Genomic DNA, 22,712 nt, shown 5'->3' with positions numbered 1-22,712 from the left:
AAAGGCACAATCTGCAAGATTATAAAAATATAAAATTTAATTATATGGCGAGATCTGTTCTATATACGACTGGTGATTTAGCTATTATAACATAGCTTTACACCTGTAAAAACATTAGCTCAAACATTTCCTTCTAATTATAATAATTTAGCAGTACATAACCACACCACTTATTAATTAAGAACGATAAATCAAAACAACTAATGATATAAAATGTAAGTATAATTCGATAACTTTACAATGTTTTTTCATGGCCTCATGGAGGCACGTCTACTTTATTTTATTTCAACATAACCTTTGAATTTTTCAGTCTGTACATTTTGCTTCGTATAGTTAACTTTGATGAAATTGCGCGATTATTTTCAATAATTTTTCATCATTTATGAATAAGGAATGGATATGAAAATGCAACTCTATTTTTTTAAAAAGTATTTGCGAATACGTTCCCCTACAAATATACAAAAAAATTTACAATCAATTAATAACGAATCATTCAAACAGATCTCGTGCCATTTTCCCTTGTGTAACTAGGAACTCGCGAATAATAGACAATCACTATTAATACACGTGAATTTAAATTTCTATTTTATATTGTGTTCTTTAAAATTATGTATAATCTATTTCATACACAGACAGGTGAAATTCAAACTGGTACATATAATTTAATGTTCTTAAAAATCATTAATTTATTAAATTAAACAATCGTTTTAATAACTATAGGTAGAGATAATTTGCACAAAACAAAATAAAATAAAAATAAAATGATAAAATTAGATAGTTATGTTTTATTATAATATTATTATATATAAATTATTATTTTAATAATTAATAGTTTTATTAATAAAAAATAATTTTGATTATCCGCCAATAATAAAGTAAATTAAATATAATTAAAAGATACGAAATATTATTAACAAAAAAAAAAAAAGAAGAAAAAGTTACAATTTATTATTGAGTTCACTTAAAAATTACGTAATAGCAAATAAGATGAAATAAATGGAAAAACAATGTTGTATATGATAATTTCTCATTTCTCATTATTTCACTTGTCTGTGTGTGATTTGTAAACAAAAAAAAACAAAAAAAAAAAAACAACAAAATTATATAAGCGCAACAAAAATGAGGAAAAGTGTGGCGAGAAATTTTTTTGCTCTTAGTTGAGAAAAAGAGCTGCCAATGAAAAATGATATTTGAATATCGGATGAATCGTGTATCGAATATCACGGTCTCGTCGATTAAGATGAATTGTGCCTCAATCAAGCACATTTGGCCATTAAGCCGAATTGCATTTTCGTTAAAGAACGTTGCAACAACTTGCTTTTTTTTTTCGTTCTCCTAATTCTCCTTGATTTTCCTGAGCCTTGCGATCAGCGATGGAGCGCATTAGATCAAAGAATACCTGCAATTTATAGTTTATCAATTTCAACGGTAATCCTAAGATTAAAGATTTAAAATGTTTTCAATAAATTATTTGGAAAAAAAAAAAAAAAAAAAACCCAATTGTCATTTTAACATAATTTAGATAAATAATTGGCAAATAATTATATTTCTCTATTTATAATAATTTAATTTCCATTTATTTTTCAATATTTTTCTTTTTTCTCCAATGTATTAAGAAAAATGAAAACTTTTCAATAGGGTAATATATGCGTGTACATGAGCATTCCATAAAAAAAGTAAACTAAACGCTTTTGGCTAAAAATTTCATTTCACACACTCATAATGTTTCATAATGTTTAAATCAATATATTTTTTACTTTATAATTATGTTTATAACGCTCGTCCCATCAAATACAAATACAATTCAAATTCATTTTCAATAGAAATACAAAATAAAAAAACAGTTTGAATATTATGAATTAATAAAGTTTAATTCTACATTTTATTTATTAAGCTTGATGAAAGCATTGAATTATTTGTATTTCATTCAAATTATAACTGAAAATTGAGCAAAAAATGTTGTCAGTAACAATTATCATTATAATCTCTAAATATTTAATGAAAGTTTTGATGCTTCAATAATTCAATAGTAATTTACATAATTGTCGGTGCACACATATTACAACGCTTTGAATTACCATGAATATTGTTCAAGATACTTCTGAAGCTGTAAGCCATAATTTAATAATAAACAATGCTCATTATGTCTACAAATATTTATTAAAGAAATAAGAAATATAAATTTAAAAGATATAAAGCGTGAATGATTTTTAAAGTAAAGTTTAAAATAAAAGCAATTCAAGCATCACCAATATTCACGTATTTTAATAAAACAATTTTTATAATGCAAATAGAAAGAATTTAAGCGTTTTCTCCTTGCATATTGCATTATTGTTGATTTTTTTTTTTTTTTGTTTTTTATTTGTTTTGTTTTTAATAAGAAAGCATGACAATTTCAGTTTGTTGTAAAAGCTGTGTAGCGTGAATACGAGAATTTATAATAATTTTTTTACGTAAAAAAAGTGCAAATGGCCAACCTATAAAATAATACACTTCTTTTTCTTCCTCTTTGCTCGATCCTTGCCTCGTCCATTACTTGCTGCTTTATCTTCGATTTTGCGCGACCGTATTTCACGCATCAAGTCGAAAAATACCTGGAAATGTGCAAGTGATGCTTTTCAAGCATTTAATCAAAATGCTATAAAGAACATGAATAATAGCACAGTCGCAATAGAAATATCTTGTGCATGTACATGATTAAGGTAATGTGTCTAAGTAAAAGATATAATAAATGTTTGCTTGTATAAAATGAAGAAAGTAGAATAGATAAATAATAAAGTTTATAAGAATTAGATAAATAATTCATTGATCAACTTCTACAAGAGCGAATAGTCAGCCATTATATAAAAAGCATGCAAAAACTATGAAAAAACCAGTCTGATTTATATTCACACATACCTTGTCGACATTTTCTCTAGTCTTAGCACTTGTTTCAACGTAAGGAACTCCCCATTGCTGTGACCTGCCTTGTGCTTCCGCTAAACTAACTTTTCTTTTTTCTTGGAGGTCGCTCTTATTTCCCACCAGTAAAAAGGGAATGTTTTCATCATTTTTCACTCGTAGAATTTGTTCTCTGGACAACAGAAAAATCATAACCAATATCGTTACTTAAATGTACGAAAAAAGAAGTATTATTATTTTCTCGGGTAATAAATAATCTATTATTATTTTCTAGATTTTATCATATATTCTTAGCATATATGCGTCGAGCGCGAACAACAGGTAATCGATACGTGGTTGTTTTGATTTTTAAATCTCATATTTAAGGAGACAAAGTTTTTCATCAGGTCACTTTTAATTTCGTGCCTCAAGACACTCTGGAATATTTTCCATCGTCTTGATGTACGAATATCTTGAAACTGTCATCGATTATCGGGTATTTAATTAACGTTGATTTTAAAAATATTTTTCAGTTACTATAATGCGACGGTCCAAGCCAATAATGAAAGTACAAAATTATCATTGCTTTTCATTACGCCAATATCCATTAATTTGAATAAAAAAATAAATATGCGTTACAACATCATCCTCTTATTTATCGTGGAAATAACTAAAGCGATACCTAAATTCTTGCGTAGCTTGAAAACTGTCATCTTCCGTTATAGAAAATACGCAAAGAAAGCCTTCGCCGCTACGAAAATAGTTATCCCTAATGGCTGCATAATCTTCTTGACCCGCGGTATCCAATATATCTATCTGGACTTCCTCTCCATCAAGGACGACTTTTTTCCTATACGAATCAGCTTTTGTAGGCTCGTAGTCTTGAACAAACTACAAATCATACAAATATCCGTTATTTAATATTAATTGCGCACAATTCATTTCACATAAAATTTATAAATTATATCAATGACCTCGTCGTACATAAACTGCAACGTTAATGCTGATTTTCCTACACCGCCGCTTCCAACCATAATCACTTTATGTAGAGCCTGAGCAGCTCCTGGTTTTTTGGACATCTTCACGACTGCCCTACAATTAAAAACAATGCAAATTTATCGTTTATCTTACCGTAAAATCAGAAAGAGCTCAAGATACCAGTCCATCCAAAGGAAACGAGCTCCTTTACCCTTGGATGCTACTCTAACAATACAAAATGTACAGGATATAAATTCGCACAGGATACGCTAACTATGTTGTCAGTATGAGAAATCTCTGCGGCAGACCAACCATATCAGACCATTTTAAAACACTCCTCATACGTTACGGGCCACATGACGATTATTATTAAGCAATAATTTGATTACGAAAACTGACAAGCATATCGAATTAAAGTTTTATTACGTAAAATCGTAACTTTGTATTTTTATCTACTGATACGTTATCATTAGCAAGAGGGAAAAACTTAACGGTAAGATTAAATGAAAAAATGTAACGGACGTTAAAAACAAATGAAACATGCACAGATGTCTCTTTCCATTTTCTTAGGCAATTCTCAAACTCTTTATCGCAACTCTTTTACCTGTCAAACTTTCTAGGCTACGATGAAGTTTTCCGATCTTATCTTTTATAGTAATAATTGGACAAATCAAGGGCGTGTACGAGAGAGTCGTGTGAAGAATGGGAAAAGGCGGTGCCGCAGCGGTAGTCGCGCTACCGGACATACACACACGGTCGCTACTCACGCATGCACGTACGCACGCACGTACGTACGCACGCACGCACGCACGCACGCACGCACGCACGCACAGCAGGAAAAGCGCGCGCGTAAAAACAGATTCGGCGAGGTATTATCGTGCGTAAGGTAGCGTGTCCTTCACGCCGTTTTCTTCCCCACAAACGACAGACCAAATACCATAAAATACGACCGGAGAATAAATGTAGGCCGCACTCCACGAATCTCCATAAAACGCCTTTTACACGCTCTTGCACTCGAGAGAGAGAATAAGCCGAGGGGGATGAGCCACGGTGCGTACGTCAATTGCAAGGGCAACAGCAGGTGCACACACGCCCGGCTAGTAACCGTTCCTTCGGTTTTTCGGCTGGGCCAGGTGGTATTACGTCGTAGGGACGGCAGCGAGTGGCCGTCCCGTCAATCTTATTGTAACGAGTAGGCTGAACGACAGTAATCGCGTACCTTCGTACCTTTAATACACACCACCGGCTGTCCAGGTGCGAGGCGAGCGCGCAGGATATACGCGAAGAGACGAAATGAAACTGAAAAATAGCCAAGTCAATGTGCGAACGAATCCGTCGCTCCTACGAATACTGCGCTACTAAGTGCTTCGTACACACGTACTATCGCTGCCTCATCGCTGCCTCATCGCTGCCACCTTCTCCTCCTCCTACTCCTCCTCCCACGGCGCCTTCCTGAGCGAGTATTATGCCGCTACCGCCGTTGCCGTCGCCGCTCCGTCGACTCACGATGGCCTACCTCTCAGCCCCTCGTCGCTCCAACCTCACCCACCAACCCACCTACCCACCCAATCATGTATATACATACTTATATATATATATATATATATATATATATATTACTCATATGCGTTTCGATATCGAGGGCGAGCGCCGTTTGCCGACGCAATGCCCCCTGCCCTTTTCTCTCTTTCTCGGCGGTGCAGTGCCGCGCAAGAGACAAAAAAGTTTCTATCCTCCTACTTGTGTTCCACATGGCTAATTAATTGGCCATTATAAAAAAAAAAAAATTAAAATATAAAACGCCCTGGTGCAAATGTCGGCCTGCTCCAAGGCCTTTTCTATAATCCAGCGAGTGCGCATGTTTATATTTTGCCCTCCTCGATGCTTTAATCGCTCGTTTGTTTGTTTCCTTTTTTTATTCATTTCCTTTTCACGATATATTCCATTGTTCGAATATTTCTCTTTTTATGGCGCAAGGACATAAAGATTACGCTGGCATTGCAGTTAATTTTGCAGCTGTGCATGCAATTGCGGCGTCGTACGAATATTTTGAAAATATCAGGCTACGCGCAGCTTATTCGGTACTCTGCGAATTTTCACATTAAACGTCACGTTAGTAAGGAGTTATTCGTTGGCGCGCGCGATCACGTGGTTCTCTTTGTATGCAGCGACCGATAATGCAGATCCCTCGCCGAATTATATTTCACCTGCGTACGGGTCAATCGCCAGACCGATGACAAATCACCCAGGGAGCGAACTATTGTCTTCTTCATAGGCGTACGCATACATGCGTTAGCGATCGTGCGTGCATGCGGGTGCGCGGGCGCGCGCGCTCGTTCACGCATGTGTCGACGGATGGATTTGCGTGTGTATTACTAGGCGTTTGCATGATCATAGTCACGTCGTTACCGTCGCTCTGATCAGTGGTGTAGGGGCCTCGTCGACATAGTCTTCCATTTCTTTCGCATTTATTTTCCGTTTCGTCTTTTTACTTAAGTATTTACACATTGAACTGTCATCGGTCATTGCGTAATCATGCGGCTCTTATGTACGTGAGTGATTTGAAAGTTCGTCACAGTATCTTTAAGGATTTTCTTTGATAAAGCAATGGAAAATCAAAGCGCAACCGACGTTCATGTTCCGATTCGAGAGAATCTTGTAAGTATATATGTATGCAATTTTCTCCGAGTAAAAGTAATTTTCGCTTAATATTAGCTTTGGCTCTGTAAATAAAATGGTATCCACGCATGGAAGGGGAAGCAAACTTTTATTTGCTTATTCTACCTTCCTCGCATTATGAATATAATTGCAATTTTTAATTGTAATTCCTATTATGAAGAGATCATGTTCTATTCAAGGTAAATACAGCTGTTAAGTTCCTGCAAAATCCAAAAGTCTCTTCTAGTCCTGTTCATCAGAAACAAAAGTTTCTGAAAAGTAAGGGATTGACGAGCAGAGAAATCCAAAGAGCATGCGAGCTTGCATCGGTCGGGACTAACAATGGTCCACTGGGTTACAATCAAAGCGATTGTACTGTTATACCAATGCTGGAAGGACCCGTACATTCGAACTATTCGCAAATTCTCCAGCCAACTTTATTTTACAAAATTAAAGAATTTTTTAACGGAGTGGCTATAATTACAGCTAGCTGTTACTGCGTTTATTGGTTCTATAAGGTACGATTAATTATTGACATAATTGGCTAATTCATAATGAAAATCCAATTCTTTGTTCAGTTTGTAATTTACTCAATTGTAGAAAGTTATACATCCGTTATTGTTCGGATCTAAGAAAAAAGATCCACCAAAGGATCCAGTGATTGAATTGGATAAGAATATACAGCATGTAAAAGAGTCTATAAATCAAGTTAAAAGCGACGTTCAGCAATTAACGCAAAATCAAATAATGGATCCATCTGTACCTCAGCTTGTTCACGAATTGAAACAAGACTTGGCTAGTTTAAAGTCTCTCTTGCTATCGAGGTGAATATTTCTAAATTCCTTGGTGTATAACCACTCTATAGTAATTAAATTGTAAATATTTTGAAATTGCCTCGTCGTAGGAAACAATTTCCCAATGCACCAGCTTCTATTCCATCTTGGCAACTGGAAGCATCAAGCCAAGGTCAAGAAAAAACTACCGAACGAGAAGATGACGCCGGAAGCGGTAGTAGTACTAATAATTCTGACAGTTCTCTAGAGATGATTCGAGAAGACCCTCCCAAAGAATGAATATTTAAAGTTCTATAAGTTTGGACTATTCTTCACATTTAACAATTATATTACTCGATAATTACTATTATTCGAGTGATGTTCCAAGTTTGTACGATGTAAGATAATGCAAGAGCGAGTTGTTTTCTAGTTTTGATGAGATAAGCTTTATGCGTATAAGTTGGGTGTGTCAAACACGTGTGTCTGATAAAAATGGTTACAATTAAATGTTGGGCAATTTTTTTTTATTTCTTTATATTCTGCGTATCTGTACGATACATAGAAAACGTATTCCAATGCTTCATGTTTTCTAAGCAAAGGTGAATTGAAATGGGAAAAAAAAAAAAAAAAAAAAAAATAAATAAAAAAATAAAACTTGTTTTTTTTTTATTCTAACTGAACAATACAATTTGAAGTGGGTACATATTGCATTTTTATACAAGTTAATTGAGTGTCATTGTATCTCATAGTCGTGATAAAGTTAATTATTTTTGTACATTGTATCAAAATATTTCATCTATCTTTGGAAAGTTCACACCATTTGTCTTATTTTTCATGCTTTCCTCTCATGTAAATAAACAATTAAGAATTAAAATTTTTTATTGACGAAAATAGGTAGTGATAATTAAAATCTCTCTCTTTCTAGCAAATGGTTTTTATGTCTGAATATTAAATTGATTACTCAATTATATATATATATATATATGTATATATATATATATATATATATATATATATATATATATATATATATATATATATATATATATATATATATATAATTGATCTCTAACAATAAACAATAAGGAATTTTATCCAATGAACGTGTACACGCTGAATATCTTGAAACAAAAGTAAATAGCTAATTAAATGTTTATTTTTGCTCGCACTATTCATGTGTACCAACGCATCCAAGTATGCTCGTTTGCAAATGTAATTCACATACATACATGCATACATACGTGTATAGTATCCAATCATAACAGCTTAGGTTAATTATGAAATTTAATCAGTAATAACTGAATCAAACATACATACTCTACAGTTTATACTTCGGTATTTACATTTCATGCAATAATTACTATTATTATATTAGAGTATAATAGCGCATGTGCATTTGCCACATGAACAAGGTGTAAACTAATTATTTTCATAATCAATATCCAATCGAATCAAATATTTTCTCAGATTGAATAATTATTTTTATTAGATGTATTAATATTCTTTTTAGATTACAATATAATCAAAATAGCTGCCTCACTGATACAGTGAGTTACAGCAACTCATTTAGCCATCCTAGATCAAACAATGTACAATCGTTATAAAAGCATTGTACTTAGAGATTACAGTCTCTCGCTCGTGTGCTTCCTACAATAATTCTACGTAGTAAAAAGAGACAAACAAAATTATACTCAGGATCTAAAACATACACAAAAATATACATTTGGCGAGTCACGATAAGACAAAGAAATGACGCTCCATATAGCATTCCAAAGAAAATAACTCGAATCTTTGGCTAATACATTTGTGAAGTAATTTAGATGGCTGATTTCGTGTCTTGACTCAATATATGCTTTGAGAGAGAAAATATCTTTCAGGATGTTTTGTGCTGAGGTGTAGTGGCATTGCAGTTAGGGATCGAGTTCATCCGTCGACAATCAGACAATCGCACGTATTCTCAGACGATTCTGTAACACGCGCGCCCGCTGATAGGACTTTTGTGTGGGCCGAACAAGCAGCACTTTCTTAATGTATCACTTCTCCCTCGCTCTTTATAAACATTGTACTAGGATTGTGCTACCAAGTGTGATGCAAATGTAGATTTCTCGATAGTACCGAACGAACGTCTTGCGTGAAACGAAGAGCATCGAGCACTGGAAGTAAGCTTAGAAGTGCGATGTCAGCTGGATCGCTGAACCACGACTTTATAGGTATTGCGTTATCTGTAGAGGGGCAAAGAAATAACATTACATCATAAAACGCGTGTGAGTTGTATGTTTCAGCGGAGGCTGAGAGGTAGTTTACTTACGAGGATAAGCTCGGTAAGCACCAGGGCTATTATCCAGTATAAAGACCGATGCTAAATCAGAACAAATAGCAGCCAAATCCTTTGTATAGGAACCCATTTCAGGCGTGCAATGCTGCCTGTAGTACCTGCGCCGCAGTATTCCCCTGTTGTCATCTAATTTATCAGCAACGGCAGCACCATAAATTTCCATCGAAGCCGTAAACACAACGAGTTCGTACCTTCGCAAAGCATCGGGAATCTTAATTACAAGTCAGCTTCAAATTATTACGTTAATAGTGCACTCGACGTACAACGTATACTCACCATTGACTAACAATATCTAAAAAAAAATCTACGTGAGGTCTTTTATGAACGTAAAATCTAACCGGATGTCGGTCTATCGTCACTTTAAGAATAAAGTCAGGAGGAGTGCCGGGTCTGACCGTAGGCCTCGCAACTCCGTCGTGATGAGAATGAATGAGCGTTTCGTCCAAATCCAACACAAGAATTTTTCTTTTTACAATACCTGAAAATTATACAAACATTATACTTAAGTACATTCGTTTCTATCCTTTCACCAGCACCGATATCTTTAAGCATTTAATATACGCATTTATTTTGCAACTGACCAAGTCATTGGCAACAAACTCAAGAGTCAAAGTCAATCAAAGTTACACAATCGGTCAGGTGTTAAAGAACAAATGCTAATCATAAAGCCATGGGCGCACACACGAATCGAACGCATTCTTACATTAACCGATCTTACTAAACCAATGCTAAGACAATGACATTGAACAACGAATGAAATTGCAATGACCTGTTGCGCAGCTAGTGCCTCAACATCTCTAAAAGTTACTCACTCAGTCTGTGCCTGGATAGCGGAGATAAGGGGAAGATTTCATATTTAATCGGTTGCATCTGCGAGATCTGTACAGAGAAATACAATCACATTGCTGATTAATCTATCGACAAAGAGTAACAAATGAGGTGCTTGGCACCTACTTACGGCTCTAACCTGCTTCTTCAGTAGAAAGCAAATGCAGGTCCACACACGGGCGGCCAACAAGAGAAAACCTCTCATCCCCATCTGCAATTGCTTCAGCATTGTTCTAGCAGTCTTTTTTTGCACCGGGCCTCAAAGTCCGGCTCCTCGGCGCTTTCCCTCTATTACTCCCCGATATCGTCGTCAGTGTCTTTCCGCGCGAGCGCGCGCGGACGCAATCAACCTTCGGCGACGTCGTCTTCGTAGCCAAACATTCACAGTCCTAAGGTAATTGCTAGCAGAAAGACGTGCAAGTGTCTCCGTCTCTCTCCTTCGCGCTCACTCCTCACACACGCGTGCACAGAACAGCGCGGGGGCGCGCGCGCGCGAGCGCGCACGCGTCTTTTTTAACAACTTTGTCGCCGACGTCCTTGTAGACGTCGTGTTACACAAGCATGTTGATATTATAAACAAACGCGCTCTCTATTGACGGCAGAGGGAGTAGGGGGATAAGAGGGTACGTGGAGGTGGAGAAGGAGGAGGAGGAGTAAAAGGATGAGGGGACTTGGGGAGAGAGGCGTAGGAGGAAAAGCAGGAGGAGGAGGAGGAGGAGGAGGAGGAGGAGAACACGTATGCTCGCGGACTCGAGGGGGTTTCCGGCGTGGAGCTCGCGTGCCGCGCGTGGAGCCGTGGAGCGTCCGGGAGGTATGTGTCCCTGTGTACGCGCGCGTGTCGCTACGAGCGATGGCGCCCCTAGTGCCGAGGACGATGACGACGTCGAAAGTTGGCCCACGGCTCAGCCGGCCGTACTAGCGCCAAGTGTCCGGGGGACGAGCGGTGGCTCGTCAGGCCGCGAGTCGCTGCCGTTGGTGCCGCTGCGCGCTACCGTGGACCCAGTCACCGTCTTCATGGCGACGACACTGCACCCCGAGTACCCGGCTCGGCTCGGCTCTCATCTCGCCCTCCTCACGCGGACTCGTCACGTCCCACCTACGTCTTCAGGCTCAGCCTCCCACCGACGCCCTGGACGACGAGTGGATGCGCGCGCTACAACAGCCGCCGAACGGATCGCTCGGCACCTTGGTCGCGCGCGCGTACATGGGCAGATCACCGCGCGGCGAACGGCTTACACCTGAGTGCACGAGCCTAAAACTCTACCCTAGACGACGGGTCGCTCTACTCGGCACTGAGATTAGGAGTACGGCGCCAACGCCGCTAGCGATCCCCACGTCGTCGACTTACTTCTCTTATATACACACACACACACACACACGCGCGCGCTCTCTCTCACACACACACACACACACACTCTCTCTCTCTCTCTCTGGTGGCCTCCCCCGCCCCCTCCGTCGCTGCTACTACGACCAACGACCACCACCACCACTGCGACTACACCACGCCGCCGTCGCCGCTGTCGCTCCGCGTGCTGGCTCTCACTCTCTCTCTCTCTCTCTCTTGTTCTCTCTATCTATCTTCGTCGTACTGTAGCCAGCACGTAGCGGGCACGGCCGGGAGAGAGGATAGGTGCGCGCGCCCCTATCTTATCTATCCATCTGTCTTTGTCGCGACTGGCTACACTACACTTTGCTGCCCCTGTGCACGCGATTCAAACTCACAGCAGCCGCCATCTTTCGTCGATCGACCCAATATTTTGTCGTGTGCAGTTTCTACACAGCGCATACGTGGGTGCGCGCGCGCTCGCGCGCGCACGCGTTCGCAGGGGGGAAAGAAGTGCGCCAGCGAAGGCGAGACGGTGCAAGAGAGATAGAACGGCGGAAGAGCAGGAGCGAGTGTGCGATAGCTTTATTGGTCGAGAGAGGGGATGGAGAAAGAGGAGGAGAGCTGTCAAATATCATACACTGTGCTCTTGCATTCCGCGCTAACCGATTGTTTCGACGCGGCATCGTTTACCTTTCGTCTTCGCCTCTTACGTTACTAATGTAACAAACATCCCCGTGCTCACGGTCGTTGATAATTGGTTCTCGCACGAGGAGCGCCATGGCACTTACGAGCTTTTCTGCTTCCTAGGACTTGAAGACACGTTTTTCATCCGTAAGAATCATTAGTCAATACTGCAATAATATTTTATTACTACGCTTTTACACCAGCACGTCCGAGATCCTGGGGTACTGCACAATGTTTTTATCATATGGATGTAACGCCGAGCATTTTACAAAGCACGTTGCAACCTCATTAGCATTTGATGGCTGTAGATCGTTGGATCACTATATCGCAGCGATCGTACGAGCGTGAGCTTACGTACGAGGAAGAATGGAATTAATTCGCAAGCTACCTTCCTTAATCATTGATTAATTGACATGTCGGGACGCATCTCAACATCATTGATATAATTAACTTAATGCCGCTTAAGTCGCCGCCTCGCTTACGGACGTGCACATGCACGCACGCACGCACGCACGCACGCACAGCCTCATACGCCAAGATATCGACGATTTCGCTAGCCAAAGACTCCGGGCTCCGGACTCCGCACTCTACCCCCGACACCCGCCAGGTCGGGGTTGCGGGCTACGCGTGCATTAAACGCAGCACACGCCAGCGTTGCGCGCCACGACTTAATATATCGACGTAAATAAATGAATAGGTCGATGTGTGTATGAGCGCTAATGCGCGGTTACGTGTACGTAGACGCAGACAGGCTGGGAGTTGCGTAGCGCACGGAACTCCATATGCCCGAATATCTTAAGACGGGAGATCCTCCGTACGTGTGCGCTGTCCGCGATATCAAGGAGCGATAATACGGTATCTCGGCGAAAAATTGTTACTGGCCATGTAAATGCCGCTACTCTCCGAGCGCTCGACCCCGGCTGCTGCGTATGGGAAAAATCACGGAACATCGGCACTCGAGCAACGCATGTTTAATCCGTCTCCCGTGTGGACTCGAATCATTCTGAGAATACTGGATCGGATGTCCGAGCAGCAGCAGCTGACAATTAAACGTCGCGAACGTCGGGTTTCTGCTTTGTGTGCCTCTGTACATGCGTCCGTGCGCGCGCGTGAATGTGCGTACGGGCGCGCGCGCTCGCTCACGCGTATCGGTGGTAGGCGCAATTGCGTACATCGGCTTCATCTCTCTCGTCATCTGGTCTGCTGTCGTTTAACTACGTAAGCTCCTCGAGAGCTCCTCCTTCGTCTCCTTCATTTTCTCCTCTCCTCTCCTCCTCCTCATCGTCCTCTCTCGCTCGTTCGCGAGCTGTTTTACCAGTGACAGACAGAACCGCTGGAAGTAGCAGACGAAGGCGAACCGGGCGTGCGCGCTCGCGCTTTTAGGAAGTGGAAGGACGAGACGTGCAATGTGAGACAGATATTCTCACATTTATTCGATTTCTCAGTCGCAGATCGGCGAAGAGGCGGTGGAAGTCGATTCGCGATTCTCCGTGCCGGAAGTCGGCACCGCGCTCCTTGTCTTTTCTAAAAATCATCGAACGCTTCAATGCGCTAATAACATACATTAATTTGTCGTCGTGCTCCCGTGCTCTCGTGCCTGCCCCCTCCCTCACCCCCGCCGCTATCCTCGTCTAGCCTCGAGTGGATGTCGAGATATTGCGCGAACGCTGGACGTTCAAGGGGATTTCGATTACGTGCTTAACGTGGCGCTACGTTATGAATTGCAATGCAGGCGTTAATGGCCCGATGCTAGAATGTGTCTAATGTTTATTTATTGATGTGGGAAAAGACGGGACAAGCGATCAATCCTCCTTTGGCTACTCGGCTAGACTGGTGATTAATGTGCTCTCTACTACTCTTTGATGGACGCTTGGCTGGGCTTCTTAGCTCTGTGCTTGCTTATTATAGGTGAACGAGACTTTGTGTCGAGTTAGCTAAAGATAAAGCTAAGCCGTCTGCCAAGTTATGAATTCTCAACCAATCATGGTACCTGGGGGAGATCATAGCCGCAGAACACAGTCAGAGTCTCACTCGACGTCGGTGGGTAATATAGCCGGGGATGTATTGAAAACTATGACACCTCCCGGTACTGTTAGATCCGTGTCAGGTGAGCACTCCTCCTTAGTACATACTTTTTTTTTCCCTAATATTTTTCTAGTTTTGCGACTTACTTGTCGATTAACTTAGCTACAGAGGATCGTCGCTCTCGTCGTGGAAGCAGTCAAGCTCAGCCGTTGTTAGCCAAGCCTCCTTCTTCAGAATCGCTGGTAACAAACAGTGGCACTTGGGTCGACGGACAAGCACCGCCTTTATCTCCAGGTAAATTGATAATTAGATAAATTAAAGTTAATGCGCACCTTGCGCAATGGCCACTTAAAGCTATTAGATAAGATAAGATGCCATGAGCGCGGTAGCTAACAATTTACCAAGCCAAATGTCTTCTGTCCGTCTGTTCCAAAGCGAACCTAATTTAAGCATTAATAGGAAATTTCTGCGTGAGACATAATTTCGGGAACGATTAATATTCATTTATTTATTGATTTCTCTAATGATTTCTCATTTATTTTCAGGCTTGGTTAGTTCCGTTTCATCAACGACGGGGGAACATAGTCCAAAAGTCGATGGTCAACTAGAAAAAATAGGCGATTCCGGTTGCAAATTAACCAGAAAAGAATCTTATAAGGCACAGCGTAAAACTTACAGAATGGAGAAGAAAAGAGTGGCGGACGAACTTCTTAATTCACTAAAAGATCCAACGGTGGTTGTTATGAGCGATTGGCTCAAAGTCAGAGGGACGCTGAAAAGTTGGACTAAATTATGGTGCATTTTAAAGCCTGGGCTATTGCTTTTATACAAGAGCCCTAAGATAAAGGTAAATTTTTCCCCCCTTTTTTTCCCTTTTTTTTCCCTTTTTTTTTACCTGTTTTCTTTTTTCTACAAGACATACGTGCCAAGTATCGATCGCATACAATTTGTAACTCTCAATGACAATGTATCTTGCCATCTTCTTATCTTATCTATATTTTGCCTATATTCCTTTATCTTTATCTTATCGATATAACTTATCTTCTTATCTGTATACCATCTTCTTATAGAGTAATCATTGGGTCGGTACCGTTTTATTGAATACCTGCCAAGTGATCGAGCGACCCAGTAAAAAGGACGGATTCTGCTTTAAACTGTTTCATCCACTCGAGCAATCGATCTGGGCGCCTCGTGGACCAGAAAAGGAAGCCATTGGTAATATAAATGAGTCATATTCTTATAAACAAATGGTTTCAATATATTTTATGTTTCAGGTGCTGTTGTACAGCCACTGCCAACGTCTTATCTTATATTTAGAGCCCCGTCCCAAGCTGCAGGCAAATGCTGGCTCGATGCACTGGAATTGTCACTTCGTTGCTCCTCGCTGATAGTTAGGTCAGCGAGTGTGCTACCTCGATCTCCCCAACACGATTCTACGACCACTCATGAGACACAGTGGAGCGAAGCAGACTACGAGAAGCACTTCGAACATGGTATGAATTGAATTTCTTTATTTAAATACATTCTGAAACTCTGTGTATTTAAGTAAAACTATTCGATTATTCGCGTCAGTTGTGCTTTCTTCTTATTCTGCTTAATGTGTATACGAGAAAAATGTATGAGTGTGTTTATCGCTCAATTTTTATCCATTTGACACTATAATAAACGATTCATCGCCTATTTTCGAATGTTGCATTGTTAGCAGAACAAGAAAAAGATAAGTAAAAGGTACGAATAATATCTATGTAAAAGCTTTCCCAATTTGTTTCCTCGTATACGCGAACCAGAAGTTTTTAATCAACGTTCGCCCTTGTTCGTAACGAAAGTGAATTAAGAATTATACGTATAAAACGAATGAGATGTGTAAAATTGAAATAAAAAACTTTAGTAGCTAATGTCGATAAGACTTTAACTTGGCTGTATTATTGTAAATGAACAGTATAGATAAAATGTAGTACTCGTCATTGCACACTTAAATAGTCTTATATTTTCAATTTCAACTGAAAGTTGTCATTATTATGAATAATTAAAACTTTGAGTATTCTGCAGTGGTAACAGATAGTCGATTTAGACTAACTTTTTCTACTGAATAATTTGTATAAGTGTATTTGTTAATTATGTTATGACTCAGTTGTTCACAAACTTAACTTTTATTTCTAAAACTTCTTATAATTATAGTAGATATTTCTAGTACATTACTTTTAATATTTTAATACACATTGTCTATGAAAACTGTTTAAATATTTTAAAATAACCTTCTTTTTTTTTTTACATTGATAATTGAATTTAAAATACTAATTCTTCTGATCCCTAAGGTATAGAAAATTTTTCTTTTATTATCCAGAAGCAATACGGATGAATTATGAAAAAATTTTATTTATCTTACGTCATTTAATTTATAAAGAGTAACGTACGTCATCTTAATCATTATCAAAATCATATTTATTATATTGATCGTAACTAGACAGATTAAGAAAAAAGTAACGAATTTTTAAATGCCATGTGTTTTTTATTTATTTATTTTTTTTTTTTTTCAATAATTGTTTACCTAAAATACCAAGATTTTATCGATAAATAATCTTTATCATATACGTAATAAAAGATTGTTTGAAAAAGTTTGAGAAATCGACAATAAATTTTGAGATTTAGTACGAGTATAAGTCGAATATTTTCTTAGTAATTTGCATTGTACAAACAAATGACAATAATACAAGTACTCGATGGAATTTAAAGTAGCACGGATTTCATTGGTTTTTTTCTTCTTTTTTTATTTACAATTTAAAAATGTTCGTGTCGGTTCCTTATTAATAAATTATAATCATTTTGATCATGAATCATGAAATATTTTTAGAATTTTACAATTTATTATAAGAAACTACAAAGAGGAAATTACTTTTCATGAATGACATGTACATAGCCGATTACATAAAATAATAAAATTATAGTCGCAAATTTTTTCGTCAATATATTAGTAAGAAGAGGTCGTACCTTAATTAAACTTACAGTGACATTGAAGTTATATACACACACATGTTTAACATTCAGTCAATTGTTCTCAATCTACAGTTATAATGTAAAATGAAAGGAAAAGGGTCATTTAGTAGATGATTTTTTATTAAAAAAATAATACAATTTGAACGATGTGTAACATAAAAGTTGGTAGAAAGCTTTTATATGAACGAATTCCTCTATTTGGCTCTAATTATCCAAAGTAAATTGAAACGAGTGTCACAAACATTGTCTGTATTGGCAAGGCAATAGCAAGTTGCAAAAGAAAATACGCATTCCCCTGCTTCGTCGTTAAAATCGTTAAGTAAAATGTAACGACAATGTAGCTTCAGCTTCTAGTGACAGTGCTTTCAACCTACTCGGGATAAAAAAATTAAGAGCAAACAAGACCCTAACGGGCCCATGGAGCCCGGTTTCCACGGGAAATTGCGCGATAAGTCGAGGGCAGCGATAACCTTCGCGAACCTCGCTTGTCCTACCATTCCCGTAGGGGTCGCCCGATCAGTCGGTCCCCAGTCTGATCATCTTGGCACTCTCTTGCACGTGTCCGACCACCAGCGATGGAGTCGGACATCCGGCCTCGGCAGCCACCCTCGATCGTCCTCAGCCGCTACCTGCCCCCGAGTCCCTCGTCGCCTCAGCGGCGCCTCCTCTCCTGCCCAGAGCCGGGCTCGCTCAGTCATTCCGGACCCCACAGCCCCTGTCCCTCGCCCACACCCCTCTTTCAACAGCTCTGTCACGCCGTACCCTACTGGGAACGATTCCTGTCGCCCGCCTCTCCAGCCTCCTGTATCGACTTCCGCTCGAGTCCCGCGCGACGCCGCATGACCGTACCCGCGGCGCACGAGCCTCGCCACCGAGTAGTTCACGAGCTAGATCCTTTGCACGGCTCCCCGTTGCTGTTGTCGCCGCCGCCTCCGCCACCATTACCACTACCACTACCGCCACCGCCACCGCCACCGCCACCGCCACCACCACTACCACTATCACTACTACCATCGCCGCCGCCACCGCCACCGCCACCGCCACCGCCACCGCCACCGCCGACATCGCTGTTGGCACTGCCGCTGTTACTGCCGCCACCGCCACCGACATCGCTACCGCTACCACTACCATCACCGATTTATCAACACCACCACCACCACTATCACCATCGTCACCGCCATCGTGCAGACCTCGACGATTACGTCAGCCAGCCGGAAAACGGGATGCCCGGTGACGTGGAAATCAGCGCCAGCGAGACCGAGTCCGAGGATGAGCCGAAGGATGAGGAACCCGAGACGATCAAGGAGACGCCCTACCTTGCCAATGAGAACGAAGTCCTCGGCACCGTGAGTTTCCACACTGAGTCTACCTTATCCTTATTTAGTAGCGCGCGACTTACGTCGCACCATCACTTCGCCGGTTTACGTAACGCTGGGCACACGCAGCCGCTTGTATGAAATTTTTTTTTTGCCGCTGCCGATCATTCGCCGCTAATTTAGAGGGGGGGGGGGCACGAGGGACGAGGCCCTTGCTCGCACACTTTCACCAGAGTGCACTGATCGGACTCGGGTCTCGCTGGCCCTTGCCATCATTCGGATATTGGAAAACAGCGCAAAGATGTCGAGTTTATCTGTTTCGTGAGGGCGGCACTATTTTTAATCCAAGAAACGGCTTAAGAGTCTAAAAATGCCGGGAAAAATTAATGGAAGAGTCGCACTATCAAATGTCTTATTACCTTAAATTTAGTAGCTTTACGGCGCTTATGACGCTTCGTGGCCTACATAAGGCGATGGCTATATATTTCCTAGTCTAATTATAGCTTGCGATAAGTAAAAATCAGATCACTTAAATCATATCATTCGTCGAGAGGAATTTCGTGGCCAATGTCGTAAGCATTGAAATTTTCCGATACACTTAATAGATTCTCGCGCGATAAATGTGCGGAGCGCAACATTTATGCGGGATTTAGGATTTGGCCCTCGTGTCCACGACGAATAGAAAAAGCTTTCGATTGTATAGACGACTACGTGTACGTTAATAGCGTCTGAGATATAAAAATTGAGTTGTAGGAGAGAGCGGGATAAAAGTGACATTACAGATCACGGTTTTTTCTTGTTTTTTCTTTTATTTATATACCGTGAAAAGAATGTTGTTCGATAAAAAGCAAAGGCATCCTCGCTCTCAATACTTTCAATAACATAAGCATGTGTTTATGCCACCGTATCGTTGCAATCGTAAGGCTGGAGAAGTGGTTACCGAACTCCAGGAAGAGCAAAAGTCGCTCATCTGGTTCTTGATGAAGCAAGTACGTCCGGGCATGGATCTGTCCAAGGTGGTGTTGCCGACTTTTATCCTCGAGCCACGATCTTTTTTAGAGAAACTCGCCGATTCCTATTACCACGCAGATCTTCTTTCACAGTAAGCGAATCACACTTATTATATGCTTTATAATGCAATTATTCGTTCGCTTACGTTTAAGCGAGGTCTACGTTATTTTTCAAGTCTCGGAGATTAGAGAATCCATGGATCGATAACATTCGATATTTTAACGCTTAAATGGTACAATTGAACGCAATGTTTGTAAGGAAATTTCACGTTCATTTATTCATTAAAATCGAAAATCAAAGGGATTCGGAGTCGCACGCCGAGTAGCACTTTTATGTTTGACTACGTTAATTTATCATATAGATAAAAAATAAAAAAATAATATAGACGTAATTTGGCAAGATTGTATATCCAAGCTTACAATCGCAAAGCTTGTTCAGTCGTGTATTCCGTGACCAGAAATAATTACCATTTGTTTATAATTTGAATTTAACGGTATGGCGAAGTTTCCTCATATCCGTTATTGATTAAAAAAAAATATGTTTGTATTATTTATTATGAAACAAAATTTCACTTTATTATGTAAACAATATTTTATTATGTAAACAAAAACAAAAAAACAAAAACAAAAATAGAGCGGTGCTGGAGGACGACGCATTTACGCGCATGAAAGGAGTCGTCAAGTGGTATCTGTCCGGTTTCTACAAGAAACCTCAGGGCCTTAAAAAGCCCTACAATCCGCTTTTGGGCGAAACATTCCGCTGCTACTGGCAGCATCCCAATGGGTCGCGCACATTCTATTTGGCCGAGCAGGTAATCAGTCGCTATAATTTATCACCTTGCGTTAAATTTTCCTTGCGTCACAATTCTCAAAGAGCGCGTTTCTACCCGACAGCTCTCCCATCATCCGCCCATATCCGGATTTTACGTTACCAATCGACAGGATGGCTTCACAATCAGTGCTACAATTATCGCTAAATCCAAATTTTACGGTAAAAGGAATTTTTAATGATAATCTTATGGCCGAAGTAATTCAATCTCGTCAATTTAAATGTAAAGTTGAGACGCAGCCGAATCTTATGCACGTCGGTGACGAAGATTTTAAGTGATTTACAATCACCGACGTACCCACACAATTCTCAAAGCTTGGATTTTCAACATTTACAGTGCAATTCCAAGTCTTAAAAGCATTAATCACCTTACACCTTATCTCAACATCTCCTTGCAATTTAAATCAATAAGCCAGGGCGACGTTGATTTATTTTTATTGACGATTGTTCAATTGTTTTTGGAAATTGCAGTGGCAGATCGACCCTTGAGTCGGTATTGAAATACTCCCTGACACCCTCGCATCCTCCTTATCGTTGCCATTTCTCGTAAAATGCCATTTTACTCATTGTTTTCTTAAGGAAATTCTACATCCGCTGTCCTCGATGGGGCTGCTATATTGACAATGTTGCCGCGTGGAGAGGATTACACAATGACGATTCCATATGCGCATTGCAAGGGAATTCTAATGGGCACACTTTCAATGGAGCTCGGAGGAAAAATCAATATCACGTGCGAGAAAACTGGCTATCACGCGGAACTTGAATTTAAAATCAAGGTATTTATTTATCGAGTTACTTACTTAGTTAGCTAACTTTTATATCAAATTTGTTAATTTGAACAATGTCGGGCTTTTATTGCTTTTATTGCCATTGCAAATATTCGATGCTCGATCTACCCTCTAACACATACATCCCAAATCCTCACAACTCTACCCACCATCTGCCTAAGCCTGCATCTTCACCCAGCCTCTACCGCCTCTTACCTTACGAAAAGGATAATATGAAAAGCAAGGAATAAGGTTTGTATTTGACATTGTAGCCATTCCTCGGTGGCGCCGATCAATTAAATATGGTAGTTGGACGAATAAAGCTGGGAAAGGAGACGCTTGCCATGATAAACGGTTATTGGGATGGTCAGATTGTGATTACGGACAAAAGAACCGGGGTGAGTATAGTTATCATTAGCCTTCGGCGATCAAGCCTAATACCGTCTTATCTCAACGAACGATGACGATGCCCTTGCAGCAAGAGGCCGTATTTTTCAATCCGACGCCCGAAGTGCGCAAATCGAGACTAAAGAAATATTCCGTGCCCCTGGAGTATCAGGGCGAATTTGAGAGCGAACGCCTGTGGCTGGCGGTGACGCAGGCGATAAATAACGACGATCAGACGGCGGCGACCGAGGCGAAAACAATTCTAGAGGAGGCGCAACGAGAGCGCGCTAAGGAGAGGAAGTCGCTCGCCGAGGAGTGGATACCCAAGTACTTCGTCCAAGTGTGTCTTATCTTATGTATTTGCGGCGGCCCTTGATACGGGACGAAAAGCCGTAGCTTTAACGGAATTATCGTTTTTTTTTTTTTTAAACTTAGGATATTATAACGGGCAATTGGGTTTACCGCCACGCCGATATCCGTCCATGGGACCCCAGAAACGATGTTGTACAGTACGAACACGACTACATCGTGAGCACTAAGACAAGACACAAGACGCCGATTATGCGCACCGGCAGTATTGTATCGATGGAACCTCAATGCCAGGTATACGGTAATTCCATTCCTTATCGTCGGCGTTTAACGAAACCAAACTCCACTTCGCCCCCCCCCTCCACCTCGACATCCCCTCAAACCGCCCTCCCTTCGACATTTCATTTACAATTGTAAAAATATCCGAGAGTCGTAAAGCGGAGAGATTTAACATTTCGCATACTTTTTAAAGCAAGTGTCACGTGCTTAATTTTAGGTTCCACTATTGATTGCCGAATCGCGCTCGTCGCTCTCGGTCCTTAAATCTTCGAAGCGTCAACTCACGAACAATCATCCCATTACCGAGGCAGCGCACGATTCAGCCAGCTCTTC

General features: G+C 40.4%; 4 protein-coding genes across 10 annotated transcripts in view; 2 read left to right on the top strand and 2 right to left on the bottom strand.

Moving 5' to 3' along the window:
• Positions 1-1,132: 1,132 nt before the first annotated feature.
• On the bottom strand, positions 1,133-5,241 carry Rala (Ras-like protein A). Of its 6 annotated transcripts, none has more exons than XM_011502482.1 (6): positions 5,078-5,241; positions 3,855-3,972; positions 3,563-3,771; positions 2,899-3,073; positions 2,478-2,594; positions 1,324-1,399 (listed from the first exon to the last, which is right to left on the bottom strand). In XM_011502482.1, exons 2-5 carry the CDS (start codon positions 3,957-3,959, stop codon positions 2,478-2,480), a joined length of 606 nt encoding a protein of 201 aa, XP_011500784.1. In that variant the 5' UTR covers positions 3,960-3,972; positions 5,078-5,241; the 3' UTR covers positions 1,324-1,399. The 6 variants fall into 6 exon arrangements, with proteins under 6 accessions (XP_011500789.1, XP_011500784.1, XP_011500783.1 ...); XM_011502481.1 differs by having other exon boundaries at positions 5,086-5,241; XM_011502483.1 differs by lacking the exon at positions 5,078-5,241 and adding an exon at positions 4,463-4,625.
• A 952-nt stretch (positions 5,242-6,193) lies between these two features.
• Positions 6,194-8,201, top strand: Pex14 (peroxisomal biogenesis factor 14). The gene is made up of 4 exons (XM_011502480.1): positions 6,194-6,516; positions 6,717-7,034; positions 7,117-7,340; positions 7,421-8,201. The coding sequence occupies exons 1-4, from the start codon at positions 6,466-6,468 to the stop codon at positions 7,587-7,589; spliced, it is 762 nt and encodes a 253-aa protein (XP_011500782.1). The 5' UTR covers positions 6,194-6,465; the 3' UTR covers positions 7,590-8,201.
• Positions 8,202-8,343: 142 nt separating this feature from the next.
• On the bottom strand, positions 8,344-10,735 carry Dd (CTD nuclear envelope phosphatase 1-like protein dullard). 2 transcript variants are annotated; one of them, XM_011502478.1, is made up of 5 exons: positions 10,583-10,735; positions 10,437-10,503; positions 9,901-10,102; positions 9,598-9,815; positions 8,344-9,511 (listed from the first exon to the last, which is right to left on the bottom strand). In XM_011502478.1, exons 1-5 carry the CDS (start codon positions 10,679-10,681, stop codon positions 9,366-9,368), a joined length of 732 nt encoding a protein of 243 aa, XP_011500780.1. In that variant the 5' UTR covers positions 10,682-10,735; the 3' UTR covers positions 8,344-9,365. The 2 variants fall into 2 exon arrangements, with proteins under 2 accessions (XP_011500780.1, XP_011500781.1); XM_011502479.1 differs by having other exon boundaries at positions 10,592-10,735.
• Positions 10,736-12,287: 1,552 nt separating this feature from the next.
• Orp8 (Oxysterol-binding protein-related protein 8) overlaps positions 12,288-22,712 on the top strand; it is a 12,247-nt gene continuing 1,822 nt past the window's right edge. Inside the window, 15 exon segments of the mRNA XM_011502477.1 lie at positions 12,288-12,610; positions 14,372-14,570; positions 14,651-14,782; positions 15,034-15,335; positions 15,559-15,703; positions 15,763-15,981; positions 18,671-18,828; positions 19,722-19,900; positions 20,443-20,620; positions 20,703-20,799; positions 21,217-21,413; positions 21,677-21,802; positions 21,883-22,131; positions 22,227-22,394; positions 22,597-22,711. Of these exon segments, the coding sequence (XP_011500779.1) occupies positions 14,429-14,570; positions 14,651-14,782; positions 15,034-15,335; positions 15,559-15,703; positions 15,763-15,981; positions 18,671-18,828; positions 19,722-19,900; positions 20,443-20,620; positions 20,703-20,799; positions 21,217-21,413; positions 21,677-21,802; positions 21,883-22,131; positions 22,227-22,394; positions 22,597-22,711 (2,407 nt within the window). The 5' untranslated portion in view covers positions 12,288-12,610; positions 14,372-14,428.

The sequence above is a fragment of the Ceratosolen solmsi genome, unplaced genomic scaffold, assembly GCF_000503995.2.
Source record: "Ceratosolen solmsi marchali unplaced genomic scaffold, CerSol_1.0 scaffold39, whole genome shotgun sequence".
Lineage (NCBI taxonomy): Eukaryota > Metazoa > Arthropoda > Insecta > Hymenoptera > Agaonidae > Ceratosolen > Ceratosolen solmsi.
The sequence above is the reverse complement of the archived record's forward strand: the minus strand, read 5'-3'. Positions and strand labels throughout refer to the sequence as shown.